General features: G+C 45.1%; 1 protein-coding gene and 1 non-coding gene across 9 annotated transcripts in view; one reads left to right on the top strand and one right to left on the bottom strand.

Annotated features, from left to right (window-relative positions):
* Nucleotides 1–1,086: 1,086 nt before the first annotated feature.
* DLG2 (discs large MAGUK scaffold protein 2) overlaps nucleotides 1,087–23,987 on the bottom strand; it is an 863,264-nt gene continuing 840,363 nt past the window's right edge. For 7 of the 8 annotated variants that reach the window (XM_035114518.2, XM_060273902.1, XM_060273901.1 and 4 more), the window contains 6 exons: nucleotides 13,901–13,951; nucleotides 11,966–12,067; nucleotides 9,240–9,412; nucleotides 8,828–8,937; nucleotides 5,521–5,612; nucleotides 1,087–5,252 (listed from right to left, as the gene is read on the bottom strand). In XM_035114518.2, the coding sequence (XP_034970409.2) occupies nucleotides 5,146–5,252; nucleotides 5,521–5,612; nucleotides 8,828–8,937; nucleotides 9,240–9,412; nucleotides 11,966–12,067; nucleotides 13,901–13,951 (635 nt within the window). In that variant the 3' untranslated portion in view covers nucleotides 1,087–5,145. Of the gene's footprint in view, nucleotides 5,253–5,520; nucleotides 5,613–8,827; nucleotides 8,938–9,239; nucleotides 9,413–11,965; nucleotides 12,068–13,900; nucleotides 13,952–20,578; nucleotides 20,621–23,987 lie in introns of all 8 variants that reach the window. The other variant, XM_060273906.1, reaches the window with a different exon arrangement.
* TRNAR-CCU (transfer RNA arginine (anticodon CCU)) lies at nucleotides 9,707–9,784 on the top strand. The gene has a single exon. It is a non-coding gene; the product is annotated as a tRNA-Arg (tRNA).

The raw sequence follows: 23,987 nt of genomic DNA, 5'->3' as shown, positions 1-23,987 counted from the left end.
TTTATTCTGACGCGGCGGCCATTTTGGAACTGGGCGGAGCATGCTCAGAAGTGACTTTTGATGCTGCTCTGCCCAGTTCCGAAATGGCTGCAGCGCGACTTCTGGTGTGGCGGCCATTTTGGAACTGGGCACAGCAGCATCAAAAGTCACTTCTGAGCATGCTCCTCCCAGTTCCAAAATGGCCGCCACGCTACTTCTGGTATGCTACTTCCGGTCCGGTCCCTTATTTTTCAGAGAGGAACTTGGCAGGTATGATGGGATGCAATTTTTTGTTGTTCAAGATTGTGGGGAAAAAAGGAGGGCAAGGAACTCAAGGTGCTACAAAATGACATTTATTATGAATGGAGCTTTTTTAATGTAAAAAAATAATCCTTTAATAAAGGGCATGCTTTAAAGCAACAATTCCAACACAGCAGGGATAGTGTGCTAACTCGACCGCCCTTGGGAAAGGAATTTTTCTGGAACCCATTGGGCTTACAAGAAATGCTATTTTGTAGCACCTACTTGCTTTTTTTCTTTTGGCCTAAGGGTAAGATTGGGCAACACCTCACCCGGATCCAGCCCACGCATGTGGAGGGTTTGCTAGAACATCCTTGCTCTATCCATGCAGCTGGCGCTCTGGCCTTACCCCTGATGTCCTTGGGCATTCATATGGGGCCATAATTTTTCGATATGGCCAATGAGTGTAAAAACCCTAATGTGCAAAGACCAAAATTGCACAGTTGGTTTCCAGATTCAATTCAGGAAATTGACTTGTGAGGGTTTGACCTACACGTTGTAGTCTGTTCTTGAACTTTAGGGTCCCGTACGGATGCCAAGAGACATTGGAGGTACGGCTGTAAAGCTGAGTGAGTGGAGATATGAGCCAGACTGGCTATCATCTGTTCCAGCCCTCAATAGATAATAAAAAGTGAAGTCTTCTAGTCTCAATCATTCCCTCAAGGATGATTTTGTGGTTAGCTACTTTTTCTTCTCTACTTGTCCATACTCTCAACCTCTTTATGGTGTAGAGCAGGCATCCCCAAACTTTGGCCCTCCAGATGTTTTAGCCTACAACTCCCATGATCCCATGGTCAGGGCTGATGGGAATTGTAGTCCAAAACATCTGGAGGGCCAAAGTTTGGGGATGCCTGGTGTAGAGGAGCTGAGATTTTGCCACGAGGTGCTGATGGAATGATTGAGGAGTAGGCCATACATCCACACCATACATTTAAATCACCCCAGAGCATCCTGGGAGGTGTAGTTTGTTAAGGGGGCTGAGAGTTGTTAGGAGACCCCCTGTTCCCCTCATAGATAGCTCTGGGAGAGGAGCAGGGATCTCCTAAGAACTGTAGCAGACTACAGCTCCCAGAATTCTTTGGGGGAAGCCATGCTTTTGGTATCATGTGACTTTCAATGCATGGTGTGAATGTGGCTGTAAAAGGAACACAAAGTACGTAAGTCATCCAGACATGAAACAAATGGAAATGCAAATCCTAAAAGAGAGCCAGCCTTCTTTTTGCCGCTTCTCTCGATGATTTTTCTCCCCTCCTCTCTTTCTTTCCTTTTTTTGCTTAAAAAAAAGTGCAATGGCAACTCTAAGCTGGAAGCACACAAACGCGCACGCACGCACGCACACACACACAAACGCACGGAAACAGGAAAAAAGTAACCAAGTAACTACAGTAACCAAGGACTGATGGGAAATTGATTGTAGTCAGCCACAGTGGTACTGCCAAACTGGAAAGCACAGCACATGACATAACAGAACATTTATCAGTAGGATAGTTCTCTTAGAAGGTTACATGCTTAACTGAGAAACAAAACAGAACAAACAGAAAGACTGATGGGAGTGGTGAAAAACAGAATTGGAAATCAGACAGAAAGATTTTGCATCAGGTCCTTGAGGAGGTGTTCTAGACCTCGAGACCTGAGACAACGTTTTGCTGACATAAAAAATAAATAAATGAACAATTGTTCCTAAGGATTTGGACTTCTCTGGATTTCTGCAGAATGATCTCCAAATATCACTAAATTTTCTATTTGTTTCTCCTTTTAAAGGAAAAACCACCAAGTTTCTAGCCCTTTTGATTTGGAAAATATTTTGATTGATTTTTCTTTTTTTTGCAAGTCTGGAGCTGGCTGGACTGAAGCAAACAGCGCTAAGAGATGAACACCTTTTCTCGTGTTCATCTTAAGTCAGATGTTAAGGAAAGTTTAGCTGGGCCAGTATGGCCAAGTGAACACCCCAAGTCACATGATGAAGGCAAAATGAATTTCGAGTCCTTCACCATGTAGCCTTGGGCAATTCTATTGACTCATTGTCTTGCTTGCCCCACCTTCCCCACACTTTGAAATGGGGGAGATAAATAATGACCCATCTGAGGAGGAGATTGTGAGTACAAGCAAGTCAGAGGTGATAACAGCACCTTGTGTCTTAGAAAGTGCTACACAGTGACAACCTTGGCCTATAGAATTTCTCACTAGCCCTCACTTTTTCGTATTTGTATTTCCAGCTAATTCGATCCCCCCCCCAGGCGTGCAATTCCATGCACCTATGGGTGCTCCAGAGCACAAATGGTGCTCCTCTACCCAAAAGAGATTCATCGGAACTGCCTCACCGATTGGAGGAAATGGGGGGAGTCGTAGAGCGTCTCTATCAGGAGCTTACATTCCAATCCAGGAGAAATTAGATACTGTAGTCAGTGGGATTTAAGTGCACAGTGAATCATTCAACCCCCCCCCCCCCGGTGACAATGTGTCTCCATTAGACAAGAGCCTGAAATGTTTAAAACAGGCGCTCGTGGTTGAGATTTTAGGTGGAGGAATTGAGGCGTTGGTTCTTAAAACCCTATGTACAAACTGAAGCATATAATAACGATGCCAAAGAAAAGTGATGTAAAATGATGGACTCCTGCAAACGGATAAGCAGGAGCTGTTTTTAATCCCTGCCCACGCTGAAAAGCAACCCAGCAACAAAGATCACCTGGTCTTGAAGGGCCAAGTGGCAACAGAAGATAATTTCCCATTCTTCCAGCAGTGCTCAATAACCCAAACAGCTGCTTGCTAGTACCCAAACGCCAGCCACATATGGGAGATTCAAGCTGCAATCCTTTGCTCACTTGGGAGTAAGCCTCATTGAACTCAGTGGGGCTATCTTCTGGTAGGCATGGACAGGGTTGCACTGCCAGTGCTCTGTGCATGCACAGAGTGCACATCCCTGACACACTATACCTGGCACTTCTTACTCTCCTGTGATTGGAAAACATAGTTTCTCGGTACCGTAGCTTCCAGACATGGAATGCTCCACTTGCAACATTACCCCAAGTATTGTGGGCTTTGAAACAAACATTTTATCAGTGGCTTGCCAGCAAAAAAGAAGAAGTAAAAATGCACCATTGCTTTTTTGTGTGTGGCAATTTCTCTATCGACAGTTCCCAAGGGAAGAGATTGGAAGAGAGCTTACAATGGTGACCGTCTTAATTAATTATTTTCAAAGCGAAACAGAAATTGCATTGAGGCCACTGACATTTTGAGTGCTTCCAGATGGGTTATTTTGTGTGGGTTATTTTTGCAGCACCCGCCTGGTGTCATTGGCACAACAATGCCATCCCATAATTCCTTCCGCTTTTATCCACATGTACCTTTTCTGGGGGAAATTGAGTAACTCAGAACCCCAAGAACTAAAATTCTCTTTCCAGTAACCTGTTTCTGATATCTCAGTGGCCATTTATAATACTAACACCCAACACCCAACTTGGCTGCAGACTTTATTTCTGGGGCAGAAATCCATTTTAATTCTGAGATCTGTTTTCTTTAGCTCTAAGTGCCTCTTTATCAACTAGAATAAAAAGGGGGGAGAACACAACACCCTCAAGTTAGGAAGGTAAAAAAATAACATCTAGAACTTAAGACTATGAGGAAATCTCCTGGGGAAAATAATGGCATAGTGCAACTCGAAACCCCGCCCCCGACCTTTGCATTTTACAGCCAGCCAAGGGTGAAAAATAGTTCACCTTTCAATTACTTAATCTTTACAAAATATCTCACAAAATATTTTGTCACCTATAGAAATTAGCGCCTATACATCAATATAGATTTCTTTAAATAAATTATTCCATCTGTTAAGTGCCTTCTGTCTTTATATAAATGATAATATAGACAATCAAAATAAAATGTAAAGCTTTCCCCAATTGTATCCCTTACTGTCAAGTTTAAGTACCCTGAACCCCCAAAGTTTTTGTTTTTGTTTTTAATGCGTGAGTGTTCTGATGTGGAATGAAACTCGTTGCCTGGACCCTCGTTGGCATTACAAACCTGATGAAATTGTGGGTCTGAAGTGGTCCGGGAAAAATAATACCCCCCGATTGGTTTCAGAAAGAAAACCAAAAAAACCTGATGTGCATAGTTATACGAAAGTCGAGGTGTAGCAAATACAAATGCGCTATGACCAAAAAGACAAACAAAAAAAACAGCAACCACCCCACCCCAGCAGAAGTCCCCGATCCAACACCCAGAACAAGCTATTCAAGGTCTTTCCAGAGTTTGGTGGAAGATGGATCAGGTCCTACAGGATATTATCCTGCAAGGCGCAGGGCACTCTGCTCCGCATCCTGTTTAAATACAAGCTTCAGACGTGTCCGCTTCAAGTGTCCGCCTTACCCATTGGAGTCAGAGCGATGCTCCTTGCAGGATCGAGCTGTAATATTGAGGTCCAAGGCCTGGGAAATTCTTCTCCAAAGCAATCAACGAACACATTGAGCTGAGCCAAGAATACATTTTGGGGTGGAGGGAGCACCGCTGGCCAGCTTTCTCAGACAGCGGGCTTCCGCGTCAAAAGTCCATCTCTACCCAGTGGTGCAACGAGCACACGGCTAGCAGTTTCATTTTTTCTTGTTAATATGGCAAAAGTCTCTCTCTCTTATTTTTGTAAAGGTTTTCTTCTTCTTTTCTCTACCCTTTATGACCAAATCAATGTCCTTCATGGCTTCGAACACTTTGTGTTGTACATTCAGAAAAAAATTCACATTGACTGCAAGAAACGTAAAAGTAACTTTCCCCTCCCCCCCGGGAAAAAAACCACACCCCCAAAAAGCTTCCAAATAAGATAGGATTAAGTTTTCTTCTAAATGCTCTTCCATTGTGATCAGAGGTGAATTGGCGAACTTATAGCTTCTCCTTGGAAGGAATCCAGATGAAAGGCCCAGATTGTTCTTCAATTACGAGTTTGCATTGGTTATATATATCTTCTAAGGTTTCTCCTTGGACAATAGCTGCAGAAAAGAAATAAAGGTTCTTAACAGTCACATTGGTAAATGTTTTGGGAAGGCCGTTAGGGTCCCCACTTGCATTTCCCGAAAAGATGGAATGCATCATCCAACAAAGGTTGGAAGATTTTGCCTATGCTAATTTATATGGTTAAATGCACATATAGAAATATTTACTATGATGTCCATAAGGGAATGAGGCCCTTCCTTGAGCTGAGAGAGAGGGAAAAAATGGTTCTCTAGCCACAGGAAACCTTCCCATAGGGATGCATACCTGTAAAATATTCTCCAAATTCTTGTTCTAATTTCATTGCTCGGTCGTATGTCTTCTTGGCTTGTTCTTCTGTGAAACGTTTATTCATTTCCCTAGAAACACATTGGAGGTAAGGAAGATCCATCACCATTTCATTATCCATTTGCTGCAGCCAAAATAAGCCCCAACAAGTTATCTTAAAAATAAATAACTAAGGTGCCCTTTTTTTAATCCAGGGGTGGGGGAAATCCTCAACCCTTTATACAGGCCATGTTGTCAGAAGCTCTGGAACTAAGGCAAAAAGAGTGGCGTCTGAAAAACAGAACTCTCCTATAAACTATTAATGTCATAGGAGCACTAAAATATGTTCATATTAAAAGAGCTTAATGCAAGGTTAGGCAACATGCTGCCTGCCAGATGTTGGACTCCAGCTGCCATCAGCTGCAGCCAAAATGGCCAATGATAAGGGATGATGGGAGCTGAGTTTCAATGGCATTGGGAGGGTACCATGTTGGCTATCCCTGCATTAATGATACACCTCAGAACTAGGTCTCTTTCATTATGCTGCTTAGTCAAAATGAGGACAGACAGTATTTTCCATGGCAACACAGCCAGGGCTCAATTTGTCAGAGAGTTCATTTCCCAAACTCATTTCCAATTGGAACATGGACAACAATAGCTCCCAGACTGTGCAAACTGCTTTTCCTTCACTATGCGAATGGCCGTCGCACATCCGTGACTGGCATGCAGGGCTTTCCAGGTTAGAGGATATAGATTCCCTTCCAAGCGCTGGTTAATTTTAGGAAATCGGCTGCGGCATGTGGATAAGCAAAGCAGAGAGACATGAAACCATAATCTAAGACTCCGGAGGAAACCAGAGACGCATGCCAAAACGAACTGCACACAGCGTAAACCACGTGTGGTGCATGCTGAAAATTATGCGCATGATGATGCATAAGGAATTGGCTAAGAAGTACATGACAACACACATTTGTTACAGCTGACCTAGCTCTTGGGAAGAAGAATCTGCCTGCTGACTGAATTGGGGATGCACCAAATGTGTCTACGCTAAGGAAGGGGAAAGCTACTCAAAAAATTAGTATTTAGTATATGTGCTCCTGTTTCAGTAACTAAGGGTGGCAAGCCTATGGTGAGATCCACTGGGATGAACAGCTTACGGTGCAGGGGATCTCGGGTTTGTCTGACTGATTCCTGGCACAGCTGGGCTCAGCTGGCATTAAGCGCCCAACCCCAGATCAGCCAAAGATATGCCCGTTTAACTTGCTCATCCTGGCTCAGCTGGGGCTCAGTCAGCGGAGCCAAAGCTGGATGAAGAAGAAGAGGAGGAGGAGTTTGGACTTGATACCCCGCCTTTCACTCCCCTTAAGGAGTCTCAAAGTGGCCAACAATCTCCTTTCCCTTCCTCCCCCACAACAACCACTCTGTGAGATGAGTGAGACCGAGAGACTTCAGAGAAGTGTGACTAGCTCAAGGTCACCCAGCAGCTCAGGGCCGGTGCTAGGTTTTTTTTGCGCCCTAGGCGAGATCACCTTCTGGTGCCCCCCCCAAAATAATGAAAAAACAAAATAAAAAAACAAAAACAAAACAAACAAACAAAAATTAGAAAAAAATAAAAATAGCAAATAGAAAAAAATAAAAAGGAGACAAAAATAAAAATAAAATAAAAAACAGCTGAGAGGCGTGGGGAGGTGGTCCCAGGCTCCTGCTCACCTCCGGAGCTTCGAGCGGGAGCGCGAGCTGGGGCCACCTCGCTGTGTCTGTCAGCTGTAGCCTGTAGAGTGGCTTCAGGCCGCTCTCCGGAGGCACACGCGCGCCTCGGGAGAGCGGCCTGGGGCCGCTCTTCAGCTGACAGGCGCAGCAAGGTGGCCTCAGGCTCGCACTCCTGTGCGCCTCTGGACCTTTGCGCGGGGAGCCTCCGGAGAGCGGCCTGAAGCCGCTCGGCGGCGGGGGGTGGCGGCGGGCATGCTGGCCAGCGCCCCCTCCATTCTGGTGCCCTAGGCAGCCACCTAGGTCGTCTGAATGGACGCGCCGGCCCTGCAGCAGCTGCATGTGGAGGAGTGGGGAAGTGAACCCAGCTCACCAGATTACAAGTCCACCGCTCTTAACCACTATACCACGCTGGATGAGCTGAGGCTGGTGTAAATCCCCAAAAGGAGTGTTACGGTAAAATGGCAAAGCAGGATTTGCAGTGGGCCCCATGGTGGAGTGTGGGCCTTGGCCCATGCCTGACAATGGTGATGATGTCTGAAAGCAGCTCTGTAATTCACGCATCATCTAAGTTAGGCTCTGATTAACAGTGGAGCCAGTGACTTGTGTTTCTCTCTTGTGGGGAGATGCAAATAACAGCAGCAGCAGCAACAATTTTATTCTTTCTATGCTGCCCATCTGATTCAGTTGCCCCAGCCACTCTTGGTATAATATAAAGACACCATAAAACATCAAAAGTGAAAGCTTCCGTATCCAGGGCTGCCTTGGGAAAATCATATAGTTGTTGATCTGTTTGACATCTGATGGGAGGGCGTTCCACAGGGCAGGTGCCACTACTGAGAAGGCCCTCTGCCTGGTTCCCTGTAACCTCTCTTCTCGCAGTGAGGGAACTGCCAGAAGGACCTCGGAGCTGGACCTCAGTGTCTGGCTGAGCGTTGGGGATGGAGACGCTCCTTCAGGTATACTGGGCCGAGGCTGTTTAGAGCTTTAAAGGTCAGCACCAACACTTAGAATTGTGCCTGGAAATGTGCTGGGAGCCAGTGTAGCTCCTTTAGGACTGGTGTTATATGGTCCTGGTGGCCACTCCCAGTCTGGCAGACACGTTCTGGATTAGCTTCTGTAGTTTCCGAGTCACCTTTAAAAGTAGCCTTGTGTAGAGCGTGTTGCAGTAGTCGGGAGATAACTCTGGCGTGGCAGTGTGCAGGCATGTAGGGCCTCAGCCAACGTATCAGATGGAGCTGGCAGACACCCACCCTGGACACAGAATGGACCTGTGCCTCCATGGACAGCTGTGAGTCTAGAATGACTCCTTTAGGGGCACAGTTATTCCATTCAGGATCAAGGAGTCCCTCACATCTGCCTGTCTCTCGTCCTCCAGAAACAGTACTTCTGTCTTGAATGACATACACCAATGGAAGAAGTGTAACTCACCCTTCCTGGATTTGAACATAACCAGCAATGCCCAAAGGCAGCTGCACACCAGGAAAGCATGCACCCCATGTTACGCAGTGTTCCAAATCCTGGAAATGGCAGGGAGCTGAATTCTGGGCAGCATGGAATACTCTTACTCTTAATGGTTTAAAAGGAGACAAGTACTCACAGCAATGGCTCCCAGGATTTAGGCTTAATGAAGATCGCAATGGGGTACAGCTGCGCAGCTTGTAGTCGCTTGATGGCGTTTCCTGATACATCGAGTATACAGTGTTTGCCCTGTTGGGAGTAGGTGAAGAGGTGGTTAACTCTTGCAATGTTTAGCTGCATTTCAGCCAAAAAGAGAGCACCTTGCCCTCTCACATAGGCAATCTATGGAAACCTTGCTCTTAAGTCACACCGCCACCAGAGGTGGTTCACCGGACGGGGTCTTCTTCGTTGCAGTGGAACTAACTCTTGGAGGTCTGTCTCATGCTCTCTCTGATGGCGTTGTGGCATTTTGGTGACCTCATCTGCCTACGCCAATGTTCCCTTGCCTATGGTAATATCTGCCGCAACCTTTGCTATAGGAACAAACTTACCCTTTCTGCCACAAATCTGACAGATTGAACGCTAGTCCCATAAAGATTATCGTTATACTGTCCGGCCTCTATGAATTTGTGCTCTTGGATGTCCTTTTCCATTTGTTCTCTGGAGATGACAAAATGATAATCTCTACCATCCACTTCATAATCACGCTTTGGCCGAGTTGTATCTAGCGGCGGGGGGGGGGGGGGAGAGAGAGAGAGAGAGAGAAGATGGAAAACAAAGCAGGATAAAGCTTTCTGTAAGTGCACCAAGACAAAAATGAAATTCACCAACCCAAAGATATGTCTACATCTTGAAGGAACAAACACCCATTTCATCACTGGTTTCATGCAGCAACAACAACAGTATCTCATTCATCTATCTATCTATCTATCTATCTATCTATCTATCTATCTATCTATCTATCTATCTATCATCTATCTATCATCTATCATCTATCTATCTATCTATCTATCTATCTGCCCATCTGGGTTAGCTCAGTTGGTAGAGCATGAGATTCCTAATCTCAGGGTTGTGGGTTCAAATCTCACCTCGGGCAAAAGATTCCTGCATTGCAGGGGGTTGGACTAGATGACTCTTGGGATCCCTTCCAACTCTACAATTCTATGATTCTATCTACATATCTATATGCTGTAACAGCTCTGACTCCTAGTAAATTAGCAAAATCTATAAGATGAGTTCAAATATCTGTTGGAAGTGTAAAAGAAGAAGAAGGCACCTTTCATCATATGTGGTGGTCTTGCAAGGTAATAAAAGCATTATGGGAAATGATATATAATGAGATAAGAATGTTTAAATTAACTTTTATAAACAAAACCAGAGGCTTTTTTAAATTAGGAATTGTAGGTGCTGACAGGAGTGCCTGGCGTGCTATGGTCCATGGGGTCATGAAGAGTCAGACACGACTAAACGACAGACCAAAAATTTTAACAAAGAATGGGATTTTTTTTAAAAATTTATCTAGGAGACCATTGTAAGGAGATGAAAACATTACAGGATTGCAATAACACTTGTGAGGTAGTAAGTACTATGGAGATAATGGAGTTATATTGGACTATTGAAAAATATGCAGTAGAAAAGGTCTAATACTAGGACCCATGGAAGGGATGGTGGGAAGTCCAGGGATTCAGAGGAATATTTAAAGGTGGGTGTGCATGATTGTATTATAATAATTCTATATTTGTAAAATCAAATAAAAATTATTTGACACACAAAAACAAATGCATACTGTAACAGCACCATCCATATACACACAAGTGGAAGGTTTAAGGGTATCAGCAGGTTTCAGGGACCCACAAGGTTTCAGAAATACAAACATTATATTGGAATGGGGTGTGTGACGCCGTACCACGGGAAGCTTGAACTCAGGACATGCTCAAAGGTGCTCTTCCTCATTATTATTTCACATCCCCCCCGGGCTATATTAGGATATGAAAAGCAGACCCTAAATTACGAAACACGAACGTAGGTCAGGTCACTGGTCCATTTAGCTTGGTACAATTGGCTTTACGGGGTTTCAGAGCTTTTGGAGATGCTGGGGATTGAACCAGGAGCCCTTTGACACACAAAGGTACCGAAGCATGGCCCTTCTCCATAAGCCATGGGTAGGCAAACTAAGGCCCAATCGCCTTCTAAATCCGGCCCATGGACGGTCCGGGAATCAGCATGTTTTTACATGAATAAAATGTGTCCTTTTATTTAAAATGCATCTCTGGGTTATTTGTGGGGCATAGGAATTCGTTCATTTGTTCCCCTTCAAAATATAGTCCGGCCCCACACAAGATCTGAGGGACAGTGGACCGGGCCCCCTGCTGAAAAAGTTTGCTGACCCCTGTGTAAGCCCTGGCTTCTGAAAGGCACATAAGCATCAGATTTAAAAATGGATGCTATTTTAGTAAGGTATCACGAGGAGAGGCAGCTGGAACGATAAGAATCGTACTGTCACAGCTTCTTGTCTCTAATTCAAGTCAGAATTAGTATGTTGGAGAAGCAAACATAGAGGCGAAGTCTCTCCATGGCTGTTAGCCACAGAAATATCTGCCCCAATGTAGCCAAAAGAGTAAGAGTCACACCAGCAATTCCTAGGGGTCAGAAAAGGATATTTAGGTATGCGACAACTGCGGCCCGTATTTTGTTAGCCCCCAGATGGAAAGTGAGCGAGGTCCCAGCTAAAGAGGATTGGCAACTTAAGTGGACAGAATATGCAAAACTTGCAGATTTAACACAGAATAAGAGAGAAAGAGGAACATATATTTAAAGAAGAGTGGAAAACATCTATTGAAGACATGGGAAATAACGGTATACAGCTGAAAACGCTGGCTGCATTAAGATAAATTCAACAGAGTAAATAATTTTTTGATGGATGTTAAGGTGGAAAACTGATTTGAATGGTTATGGTAAAATATGCAGGGATGTATGATATGAAAAATGAACCATGGAAGGAGAAGAAGGGAAGTCGTTGGATACTTTAAAGTTTGCAAAATGTTTATTTTGAAATGTAAAATTGACAACTTACTGGTAATAAAAATGATTATTATATAAAAAAAGGGTCGCATCAGCTCCTGTACCCATTTTTGCCTCTGTCCCCACATATCTATGACATACGCCCCCTGGAAGGTTATCCATGTGGGAATGAGCTTTCTGAAAGGTGAAAAGGCCCCCGCCCCAACATTAAACAGAGAAAAATGGGAAAAGAGGTCTCAGAAAATATAATACTTACGTGGTACACAGGAGCCAAATTTGTCAGGAAATTCAGATATCAAATCATCATTGATTCGATCTTTCATTGGCCCAAGGATAATAACTGGTCTGGTGTAATTAACTGAAATGCAGAAAGAAAAGGGACATCTTGATGATGGAAACTTTAAAGCAAAGTGTGATGGCAAGTCAACAGCTCATGTTTACCTGTTGGTAGAAATGAATTGGCTGAACACACTCGTGGAGTTAAAAGAAAAGATTTTGCTATGTCCATACCTGCCAAGTTCCTGCTGGAAAAATAAGGGATCGGCAGGCCGGAAGTAGCGCTGCCGCCATTTTGGAACTGGGTAGAGCAGCACCGGAAGTCGCTTCTGAGCATGCTCTGCCCAGTTCCAAAATGGCCGCCGCACCAGAAATCGCTTCTGCGCATGTCCAGAGACTCCAGACATGCGCAGAAGGAGCCTCCCCCAGCCGGTAAGTAAACCGGGAAAAAACAAACAAACAAAAAATCCGTTTTTCCAGCTGGGGACGGCTGGAAAAACGAGGGTTTCCCGGGGAATACGGGAGACTTGGCAGCTATGGCTATGTCCAAGCCAAAGGGTAAAAAAGGTAAAGGAAAAGGACCCCTGGCTGGTTAAGTCCAGTCAAAGTTGACCATGGGGTGTGGCGCCCATCTCGCTTCAGGTCGAGGGAGCTGGCGTTTGTCTGCAGATGGCTTCCCAGGTCATGTGGCCAGCAGGACTAAACCGCTTCTGGCGCAACGGAACGCCGTGACGGAAACCAGAGCGCACGGAAATACCATTTACCTTCCCACCACAGTGATACCTATTTATCTACTTGCACTGGCGTGCTTTCAAACTGCTATGTTGGCAGGAGCTGGGACAGAGCAAAGAAGCTCGGTTGTTTAGACCACAGCACCACCCGCATCCCTGTTTCCAAGCCAAAGGCTACCTGGACATGTCGGTTATTATTAAAACAAAGTGGGAGTTGGGAACATAAATAAAACTATTTAGAGTAAGGAGTCACACCACATAAGCAAAAAATTCACATGCTACAAGCCAGCTGGGACAGTACCAGAGAATGCAATTCACTCGTTCATTTAATAACCCACTCTTCCTCCTGCAGGAGCCCAGGTGGGCAAAGAAAGAAGTGGAGAAACAAACATCTGGCAACATCCTAAAAATAATCCCAATATGGATGCAGATTGGGAAGGACCTAAACTTAAAAGTCCTTCAGTAGGTGCTGAGAAGACATTGGGAGGGAATTCTGAAGGGTCGGTTCCACAACAGCTAAGGCCCTGTTCCTGTATCAGGTGGAATGGACAGCCTGATAAGATCTGCAGGAGGATAAGGAATGAAATGATCTTTTAGTTTACCCTGGTCCCAAGCTGCATTGGGCTTTATATACCTGCACACTGCCCAGTAGCTAACAGGCAATTGGTTCAATTTTTCTCACTGGTGATATCATGTCCCAATGAGCAGCCGAGCTGCTCCAATTTGCACCAGCAGCTTCTAAGGGCAGCCCCACGTAATACGCATCTCCTGCCTGCAGTCTGAAGTGAATGGATGGACTGGGTCATAGAGGCTAAATCTGGGTCACAGCAGAAAGAGATAGCAAAATTCTAAAATGTGACAGTGGACTGTACCACTTAAGCTGGGGTATCACATTTTTTAATGCAACCGCCCCCCCCCCCATATACAAATGTCCCATGCCAGTCAGAAAACTACCACAGTGGACTGAATGTGGGCCAAAAGAGCTTTCATGCTGCTCTGCTAGTTTTCTCGTGACAGGGAGTTTTTGTGCGACCTTCTCCCCCCCACTTTTACACTGTAAAGTGGTATGGTCCCCCCCTGCCATCTCAGGACTGTACCACCTCATTTTCCTGAATGAATAGATGGCATCTACTGATCATCTGATTGATCCAAACATGTTTAGTAGAATGTCAGACTTTGCTTACTTTCCTGCCTTGTTACGGGTTCGTAGGAGAGAATGCAATCTTCTTGCCCTCCTGTGAAAAGAAGAAAAGGGGGGGGGAGAATCACTGTTGACAAACAGACTTTCTGAAGATGGCTCCCCCCACCCCGCCCTGTGTGGAGATCAATTCCAGCTCTTCAAGGATGCTCAAACCAGAGTCGTTCCAAAATGCGTTCGGAATTCTCCAGCAGTTTAAACTGTCAACGTAACCAAATTATAATTAATCAGCTGTGTCAAAGAAGCTACTTCATTGATTACTAGTAGCTGGGCGAACAGCAGTAAGGCAGAAAACGTATATAGATCATTCATTGCTTGGCAGCAGCCGTTGACTACGGCACCTCTGGAAATTTCACATTTTAAAAAGGGGTCAGCCCAACATGATCAATGATCAGGCAATCAGAAGGAGTGCAAAAGAATTGACATACTTAAGGTTTGGTCGGCTCATCCAGCTTTGAATCAGAAAGGAGCACCAGACACAAGGTGGAGGTAGCCATTGGGTGGAGACCTGAAACATTGCTGCAAAGCTTCAGAGCAGTGGAAGGACAGGAGGACTTGAAGCTGGGGACTGTTCTGATTATGTGATGCAGTGAGTGGAGAGCCTTTGTACACACAGATGCTCTGTATGAATGCCAGAGTTCCTGAAGGTTCATAGTTAAATTGTGGGGTCCGGTGGGTGTAAGTGAGGGCACATGGTCTGAGGTTCAATCCATTGCATCTTCCATTACAAGGTTCAGGGAGTGGGTGATGGGGATTTTTTTTTTCTCTGCCTGAGATCCTGGAGGGATACTGCCAGTCAGAGTAGACAATGCTAGTCTAGATGGACAAGTTATCTGGTTTGGCACAAGGTACCTTTCCAGATTCTTTCCATGAGTTGGCTGACGAGGGGTCTTTGGGATAAAACCCTCTAACAGGAAACATTCAACATGCACTATCTAAATGTTGCTACGTATTATTTTTCACAGCCAAATTTGAAGTTTAAAATGAGGCACAAATTATGGAAGTTGTAGCAGTTGGTTTGGTAGCGTGCATGGGAATTTACTGATAAGCAACTTCTTTTCCGACTGCAGAAAGGCGTGCGTTCTCTAATGACAGAATCAACATTTGGGAAGGTGCATAAAAAATGCATTGCAAGCAATTCAGACATTTGCTTTTAATCATGTAGTTTAGTTCAAACACACACACACACACACAACTTGTTTCATTATCGCCCAATTAGTTTTGTCGGGCAATTATGGCCAATTGAGCAATTAGGCTAAATAGACACAGGAACGATTGAGCAATTGATGTCAGTTCCTTTGTACTTTTAATTGAATGCATTTGATGAATGAAGGGTGCGCGCGCATGTGAGTGTAATGGGAACATTACTGGTCACAATTCTGAACAATTTTATCCAGGCAACTTGGTTTTAAAGAACAAAAGCTTTTCTACGGTGTAATCCTAACATGCAGATCTACCAGACAGGTCGGATGGAGTAGACGTTCTTCACCAATGAAGATAAGCTTTCAGCCTGTTTGTGTGTGTTTTCACCATGGAGGACCCTGACATTCATGCAGGAATCTCGACAGGCGTAGATCTCCTACCTGCCAGAGGTAGGCTCTAAAACACGGTATTCCAGGGGTATTCTGGGGGAGGGTAACCAGAGGCAGCTTTGTTCCTCAAAGAGGTCTCAGGATCAGGCCCTTCAACTCTACCAGGCAGGAACTGGCATGGTTAACCCTCCCACTGTAGAAACCAATAGGGAGGAAATTAAATAATAAAAAAAAGAATTGCCAGGCTTCTTTACAGGGAAAACCCACCTCCTGCTCTGTCTGGAATCCTGGAGACACCTGCCTGTCAGTGTAGACCAGGCATCCCCAAACTTCGGCCCTCCAGATGTTTTGAACTACAGTTCCCATCTTCCCCAACCACTGGTCCTGTTAGCTAGGGATCATGGGAGTTGTAGGTCAAAACATCTGGAGGGCCACAGTTTGGGGATGCCTGGTGTAGACCATACTTGAGCTTGAGAGACCAGTGGTTTGACTCAGAATAATGCTATACTGTTCTCCACCTCTAACAGAAGGGAAACAAACAGGGAGAGGCCAGCAAGCGAACACCTCCAGGAAGGGAATGATACCAAAAGGAGATGAAGGAGGTCATGCCTCTGGAGACTATCAATGTGGCCACTTGGCACTGATCTCATTGCACCACTGGCGCCAAGTAAACCTGCTGGGGAAGCGCACCAGAAAACGAATATCTCCTGGCTCTGGTTCAGACCCTTTCTTGAGAGGAAAGGAGAGATCTTTAGAGTAAGCAGCCTTATGCTCAGGATGGGTGACAGGAGAGGTTACGACCAGTTGGGTTAGAAGAAGCTGTTCAAGCTTACGGAGTCCAAGATCGGGGCAGAAGCTGCACAGAAGCAATGGAGTTGTCCCAATGGGTTGGCATGCCCACCCACCAAGCTTTTAAAGATGGGGCCATGGGAGCTTACTCGGGAGGCTCTTGTGCCTTGCAAGACTGTCAAGTGTGCAGGTGCTCATTGCACTGGGGAGGATGTGTCAGTTCCCAGTGGCTGGAGTGCTGCTGGGTCCCAGACAACTAGGTTGTGCCTTCCCCATCTGACTCTGGTTCCTCCACTCCTAGTGGTTAGTTGCTGCCCTCCTGGATTCTGTGCTCCTTCTCTTGGGAAGGAAGAGGGGAGGTGGGAGTCCTGCTTCTCCAGCCAGAGCAGTCGTTTCCTGGAGAAGTGAAGTACCTGCCTCCTCCAGCCTCTGTTTCCCTGTCTCTGCCACCCCTGATGTCATTTCCTCTTCCTCTTCCTTGTCTGTCAGCCTACCACTCCATGCCTGAGCCTAGTGACACCTCAGGACTCATGACAGACTATACTGAATGCCTCACCCTTGAGGCTGGAGCCGACCCTGTACATGATGCCTGGCGGTTATGCAAAATAAAAATAAAAATGCAGATGGTAGCATCTGTCATTTGCCCTGGTTGGGACGGATTAATCTGTCAATGTCCATTTTTCTTGGTTTCTCATTTTTCAAGTCGGTTTGCCCCACTTCCGCAACAGCTTGTAATTTTTTTTTGAAAAAAAAGTTTGTGTCAAAATCCATGTACCTTTTAATGTGCACTTCTCTTAATGTTTGCAAGCCAGTTTCCTAAATGCAATGCATTTCTCTGTGTTATGTTCAGTAACACACACTTCTTAATGCAGGATTTCCCTGAATATTTGCTTTTCTGTACACACACACATACACAGATATATTTGGTTGGAGACCTGAATTGCAAAAGTCGGAGAAGTGTGAATTTCAAAGAGAAGCTGTGTTTCAGTCTGCAGATGGGTCCAGGAAGTGCAAATTAAGTAAGTTCCTGTTGAAATATGAACTGAACACATTTCTCCCCTATCTTTAGCTTCTGGCCACTGATTTGCAAGTCAATTAATGTTAGTTCAGGTTATGTCAATGTAACCTATCAAAATATCTTGTTTAGCTGGAAGAAAGTAGAGGAGATTACTATTCTGACTATTAACAGAGGGTATGAAACCCATGGTTATTTCAGTGTACACTGAGAGAGATGCTTCATGCTTCATTCACATTCTCTCTCTCTCTCTCTCTCTCTCTCTCACACACACACACACACACACACACACTTTACAAATGGCTTGTAAATGTTAAGGAAACAGCAGAAGAAAACTGTGAATGATTGCAACTTTTTTCTTTCCGGAAATACAGTTGTGCAGCTCCCATTCATTTAAATGTGGGGTGTACAGAGGGAGCATGGCTCGCTCCAGATTGCACCAACAAAGTCTACTCATAATTTGATGGACGGCTTGTTGGATAGGGGACCCAGGAAGCCAGGGATTTCAGAGAGAGCTTGGCCAATCAGAATTCAGGCCTGTTTTGAACATGCACTGGTCTGATGTGGAAGGAAGCCCCTTCCCCTTGCTCCAATTTCTTCCAAGAAAATGTAGGTTCAATTCGAGTTAATCAAGTGCCTTTGCTTTTAAATGCTGAATCACAAATCGTTCCCAATGCCTCAAAGGAGTTGATTCTAGAGGAGAACATCATTAACCTGTGGGTTGTATCGAATGTTCTCCATATTCAGGGTAAACCCACTGAAGGTGATGGTCAGGACTGGTTAAAATTCCTGTCATCTCTGCCCAATGGCCATGCTGGCTGGGCCTGATGGGAATAGTAATGTAACAATACCTGCAGGACATACATTGGCTATGCCTGTAACTAGTTACCCTCCAGAGTTTCAGGTGGGAGTTGTTCTCAGCCCTACATGGAGATGCCATGGTTTGAACCAGGGATATTTTACATTCAAAGCCAAGCCTATTATGACCGCAATCCTAAACACATTTATTAGGAAGTAAGCCCCACAGAATTCAGTTGAACTTATTTCTGAGTAAACACAGCATTGCGCCGTAATTGGAATTTCCCACCACCAGGGTGGTGGTAAGAGAAAGTAATAGCCGTGCCTGACTTAGGTCCATTCATTTTGATGGACTTACTCTGAGTAAAACTGAGTTGGACACAACCCCATGCAAGCAGAAAATCACAGGTTCAACCCCCTAACACATCTAGTTCACAGGCCAGTTAGCGGGGTGATGTGAAATAATTTTGCCAACCAGAACGGACAACACGAGGCTATTTGGACAAACAGTGTGACCTGATTTAAGGCAACTTTCCGCATTCCTCTCCATCCACCCCTGTCAGTTCCTAACCAGGCAGTGTCCTGATTTTGAGGGCACTTTTGAAATGCACAAGTGCCAACTCCTGCCTCCTCTAAATCATAGTCAAATGATGCTCCCTGCAGCCAACAGAGCTGTCAAAAAAGTTTAAGGAAGGCAGGCTCACATTTTGGCCCCTGAAATTTGAACACTGTGTTTGGGTACCAGCAAGAAGGGAGGGCTGTTTCAAATGGGGAGAGCACGGTTGCACTCACAGTGGGTCAGTGCATCTTGCTGTTAACCAGAAGGTTGGTGGTTTGAGCCCACCCAAAGATGGGCAGGATTCTTTCTTTGCAGGGGGATAGACTAGATGACCCCGAGGTACCTTCCAACTCTACAATTCTATGATTCTATGACTTCCCATAGGCATCTGGTTGCCTAAGGTGAAGACAGACCTCTGGACTAGATGGGCTTTTGGTCTGATCCAGCAGGGCTTTTTTTAAACTGTTACATATGAATTGATCTGTCAGTCTTGATTTCTCTCAATTTTTTCATTTTTTACAGACTTCAATTCAGTTCTCCACACATCTGAGCAACTTGCTAACAAACAACAACACCCTAGTGCATTTTAGTGTGAATCTTTCTTAATAAATATGTGTCTTGCAAGCAATTCCCACAATGCCATGCACTTTTGTCTGTTATTTTCACCAATAGGGGTGTCTGTATGCAATCTTCCCCCCGATGCCATTCATTTCCCCGCACATTATTTGGTTGCAGAACTGCACTGCAAAATTCATAGAAGCGCAGTTTTCAAAGGGCACCCGAGTTTCGGTTTGTGTTTTGGTTCGTCGTGTGCGAATTAGGAACTTTCTCATTAAAATGCAAACAAAAGGGAATTTCTCCCCTTTCCCTAGTCAGTGTTGGAAAACAAATGCTAAATTTAAACGATTCCTGGGCCTGATTCAGCAGGACTTTTCTTACATATTGACTGAACCACTTTCTTGGAAGGCAACATTTGGATCACAAGAAGCTGCCAATTTATCATGGGAGGAAAAGATTGTCTGGAAAGGACATATCAAACCAGGCCATGTCTGTTTTAGTGCTACATCCCAGTATTTGCACCTCATTCATGTCATCCGTTCAAAGCACTCTTATACCATTTTAATTGGGATGGCTTCCCAAAAGGATCCTGGAAACTGTAGTTAATATACGGTGCTGTTAAAAAGTAAAATTAAAGTTAAAGGGACCCCTGACAATTAAGTCCAGTCGCAAACGTCTCTGGGGTTGCGGCGCCCATCTCGCTTTACTGGCCAAGGGAGCCGGCGTTTGTCCACTTCTGCAGACAGTTTTTCTGGGTCATGTGGCCAGCATGACTAAGCCGCTTCTGGCGAAGCCAGAGCAGAACATGGAAACACCGTTTACCTTCCCGCTGGTGCAGTACCTATTTATCTACTTGCACTGTGTGCTTTCAAACTGCTAGGTTGGCAGGAGCTGGGACCGAACAATAGGTGCTCAGCCTGTTGTGGGGATTCGAACTGCCGACCTTTCAATCAGCATGCCCAAGCGGCACAGTAGTTTAACCCACAGCGCCACCCACATCCTGTGGTCCTGATAGGAGGCCCTGATTCCCTTCACAGAGCTACAGTTCCCAGAGCTCCCTGAGAAGAGGGATTTTTGAACCTCTCTGGGAATGTTAGCTCCGGGAGGGGAATGGGGGTCTCCTAACAATTCTCAGCACTCTTAGCAAACTACATTTCCCAGGATGCTTTGGGAAATTAAAACAGTATTGTGCTTGAAATGAACAGTGTGGATGTGATTTGATTTCTGTTTGCACCTGGTAACAAATCAAGCCATTTGCACCAATAATAAAAGTGACAAGGTATTTTATATATGTATTTTTTAAAAGTTTGAAGGTGGAGGGGGAGGGTGGGGGCAGGAGAGGAGAGAAGAAACGAAACGACCACAGGCAAGCCAAAGTAAAAAAAGAGACCCAAACAAAATCTGTTAACTTACTGTAGCTACTTTCGCTATCGCTGGCATTAGAAGAAAGGTGTTCTGCAAGAACAGGACAGCAAATTAAAAGGACATATCCAAGCACCAGAATGTCAAGGAACCTCCCCAGTCATGCAAAAGGTGGAGGGTGCAGAGTGGGAGTCAAAAGAACCAGTGCAGCCAGATAGTCCCCAAATACCAAAGGCATTAACTCTTGTGGAAACGTTGAGGACGAGGGGTGTGCCAATCCTGTTCCTAAAGCAGCAGCTGGTGAAAAGTGTTGTACTTCAGTGGCAGAGCATCTGCTTTGCATGCAGAAGGTCTAAAGTTCAATCCCTGGCTTCTCCCAGTAGGGCTAGGAATGTCCCCCATCTGAAACCCTGGAGAGCTTCTGCCAGTCAGTGTAAAAAAAGTAAAGGTAAAGGACCCCTGGACAGTTAAGTCCAGTCGCGGACGACTCTGGGGTTGTGGCGCTCATCTCGCTTTCAGGCTGAGGGAACTGGTGTTTGTCCACAGACAGCATCCCAGGTCATGTGGCCAGCAGGACCAAACCACTTCTGGTGCAACAGAACACTCTGATGAAAACCAGAGAGCATGGAAATGCCGTTTACCTTCCCACTGCAGTAGTACCTATTTATCTACTTGCACTGGTCTGCTTTCGAACGGCTAGGTTGGCAGGAGCTGGGACAGAGCAACGGGAGCTCACCCCGTGGTGGGGATTCGAACTGCCGACCTTCTGATTGGCAAGCCCAAGAAGTTCTGTCGTTTAGACCACAGCGCCACCCGCATCCCTACCAGTCAGTGTCTCTACCAATGGTCTGACTCAACAGAAGGCAGGATCCTATTTTCCTATGGATCACGGTTTCCCAAACTTGGGTCTCCAGCTGTTTTTGGACTACAATTCCCACCACCCCCTGATCATTCTAGCTAGGAATGATGGGAGTTGTAGTCCAAAAACAGCTGGAGACCCAAGTTTGGGGAACATTGCTATGGGTGCATGAGGCTTCCATTCCTGGTGCTGCTCTTTCAGCATAGTTGAAGACCCGTGGGAAACATGGCACTCATATTTATTGTGCATGCAGCGGCTAGTAGTCCCAGGGGTGGTCTACATGCTTTGTGCAAACTTGTGCATAAGAACCCTCATCACCATTTCCCCCCTTCTCTTTGGAAAAGCAGCGTTGGGAGGCAGTGCCAAAGTACTAATGAGGAGAAAGGCGCCTTAATCCAGTGATGAGGAATCTGCAGCTCTCCAGAGGCCTTCGGACTTCCCGTCAGTCCCAGCCAGCTAATGGTTTGGGAGTTGTAGAGCAACAACATCTGGAGAGCCACAGGCTCCCAATCTCTGCCTCCACCCCTTTGTAACTCATGCTGATTGGATTTGGTTTTCCCTCCACCTTGGAGTCCCCTTCCCCCTTTGAAATGCTCTGCAAATAAATCACAGACCATTACTCCGAGTCAGACCATTAGTCATTTCAAGCCCAGTACTGACTGCTCCAAAATGGCAGCGATTCTCCAGGGTCTTTTTTGTTAGCCTGCTGCCTACGATTTTTTTTTGTTTTTCACTGGAGAAGCCTGGGCTTGAACCTGTGGCTAATCAGCATGCAATGCATTTGTTCCGCCAGTGAAATATGACCCCTGGGAGACAGCCTTGCAAACTTGGAATTAAAGAGGCTGAATTAGATGGGTCTTCCTTAGATCCAGCATATAAGGTGGTCCTTATAAATTCTGGACGAAGTCTTCTGAGGCCATGAGGTGGGCTTTGGACAGAACATCTGACCTTCCATTGTTGCTACACACAAGGCGAAAAGCATCAGATCTGGAGGTGAAATATGGCCTCCAAGTCTCTCTGTCTGCCCCAGGCAACTGGTTCTGCTTTACCACCTGAGTGTTTTTGCCTGTCTGGAAGGTATCCTTGAACTCTGATCACGCCTCTTGCTTGACACAGAGGTGGCATGTGTATGCATGTAGAAACTAGCCACAAAGGCAAAATTTGCATCAATTGCTCCACTCACCTTTGCCTTTGGCCCCACCCACACCTGGAAGGTTTCCCTGAAGGGAACACATCCCATAGTTTGAAAAAGGTTCCCCAACCCTCCTTTACAAAATCCAATGGATTTTTAAAAAATTCTTAGAGGACTGTATGAGGAATGCAGCTTTCACTCCACACTGCATTCACAGAGATAATCTCCATTCAGGAATAAAAAGTGAAAGAGCCCATCTATATTTTGCCCAGCTTTCATGTACTCGCATGCCGATTCTTGCTAATTCCTCCACAAATTACTGAAATTTGGAGGGTGGCATGAGTTGGTCTATCAACGAGAAAAGCCCTTTGCTCGGCAACCGAACCTCTCAGCTCCACAAGAGATAAGGCACGCCTCCTTTCACAGGGGAAGTCGACCATCAGGTGGGGTTAACTGATGCTCGGGAAGATGCTCAGCAAGAAAGGAAACCCCAAGGGCTGCATCGGGTTGTGCACACAAGCATACAGTCCCTGTAATGAAAAGCGCATTCATAGCAGTGGGCAATGAAGGCAACACTGGAGTTTTTGCTTTTTCCTGCGTGAACTTGTGCATCGGGGAAAAAAGAATCGGAAAACTCCGAAGAAAGTAGGTACTGGTAGGGTGATGACTTTTTCATTCCCCCCCCAAAAAAATTATTTCCTGTAGCACAAATGGATGAACTTTTGCCTATTAATGACTAAAATGAGGTATATTCCATTGAAATATTAAAAAAGGTTACGCACAAACCGTTTTTAATTTTTTTGGTATGCCGTTTTACCATTTCATAAAATTGTATTAACAATTCTATATATATTTCATATCAAATTTGGACACAACACCACGTTCCACAAAGGGGAGTGTTCTTAGCAACATAGGGTATACAAATGTCACACCTGCGCAAGGTAAAAGCCCCTTTTTGGGACCTCAAAACTCAGCCAGCAGACCCTGCCGGACATGCTGGGAAATGAACCTACAGGAGAGGTAGCAAAACATCGTCCTCTAGCGGCGTCTATACTGTTACTACAGCTAAAAAAAAGCTTCCTTGTGTGTTTGATGACCCTATATCATGTTGTATATATGTGACTCTAAAGCTTGGGTTCAACTTTATATCTGCTTACAGTGCCTTCAAAAATGGTCAAAAAACTGATAAATAAAATTTTTAAAATCATTTTGTGCGCGAGGGTTTTTTTAATCAAATCTCTTTGAAAGTAAGATTTTATCTAATCTTTAATGAAAGCTCATCAAATTATGATACAGGGAAATGAGGTTGTAAAAAAGACATCACCCTAGTAGGCAGCCATTATGCATATCAAGTGAAGCCGTTGCAAGGTTAAGAGTGATGCAGGGGCGGGCAGGAGAATCCTCAATGGTTTTTTACTACAGTTTTAAGAACTCCATTCCAACCTCTATCATTTTCTCTTACTTATTCA

Source organism: Zootoca vivipara, chromosome 4 (assembly GCF_963506605.1).
Source record: "Zootoca vivipara chromosome 4, rZooViv1.1, whole genome shotgun sequence".
Lineage (NCBI taxonomy): Eukaryota > Metazoa > Chordata > Lepidosauria > Squamata > Lacertidae > Zootoca > Zootoca vivipara.
Note: the sequence above shows the minus strand (reverse complement) of the source record. Positions and strands in the feature narration are given on the sequence as shown.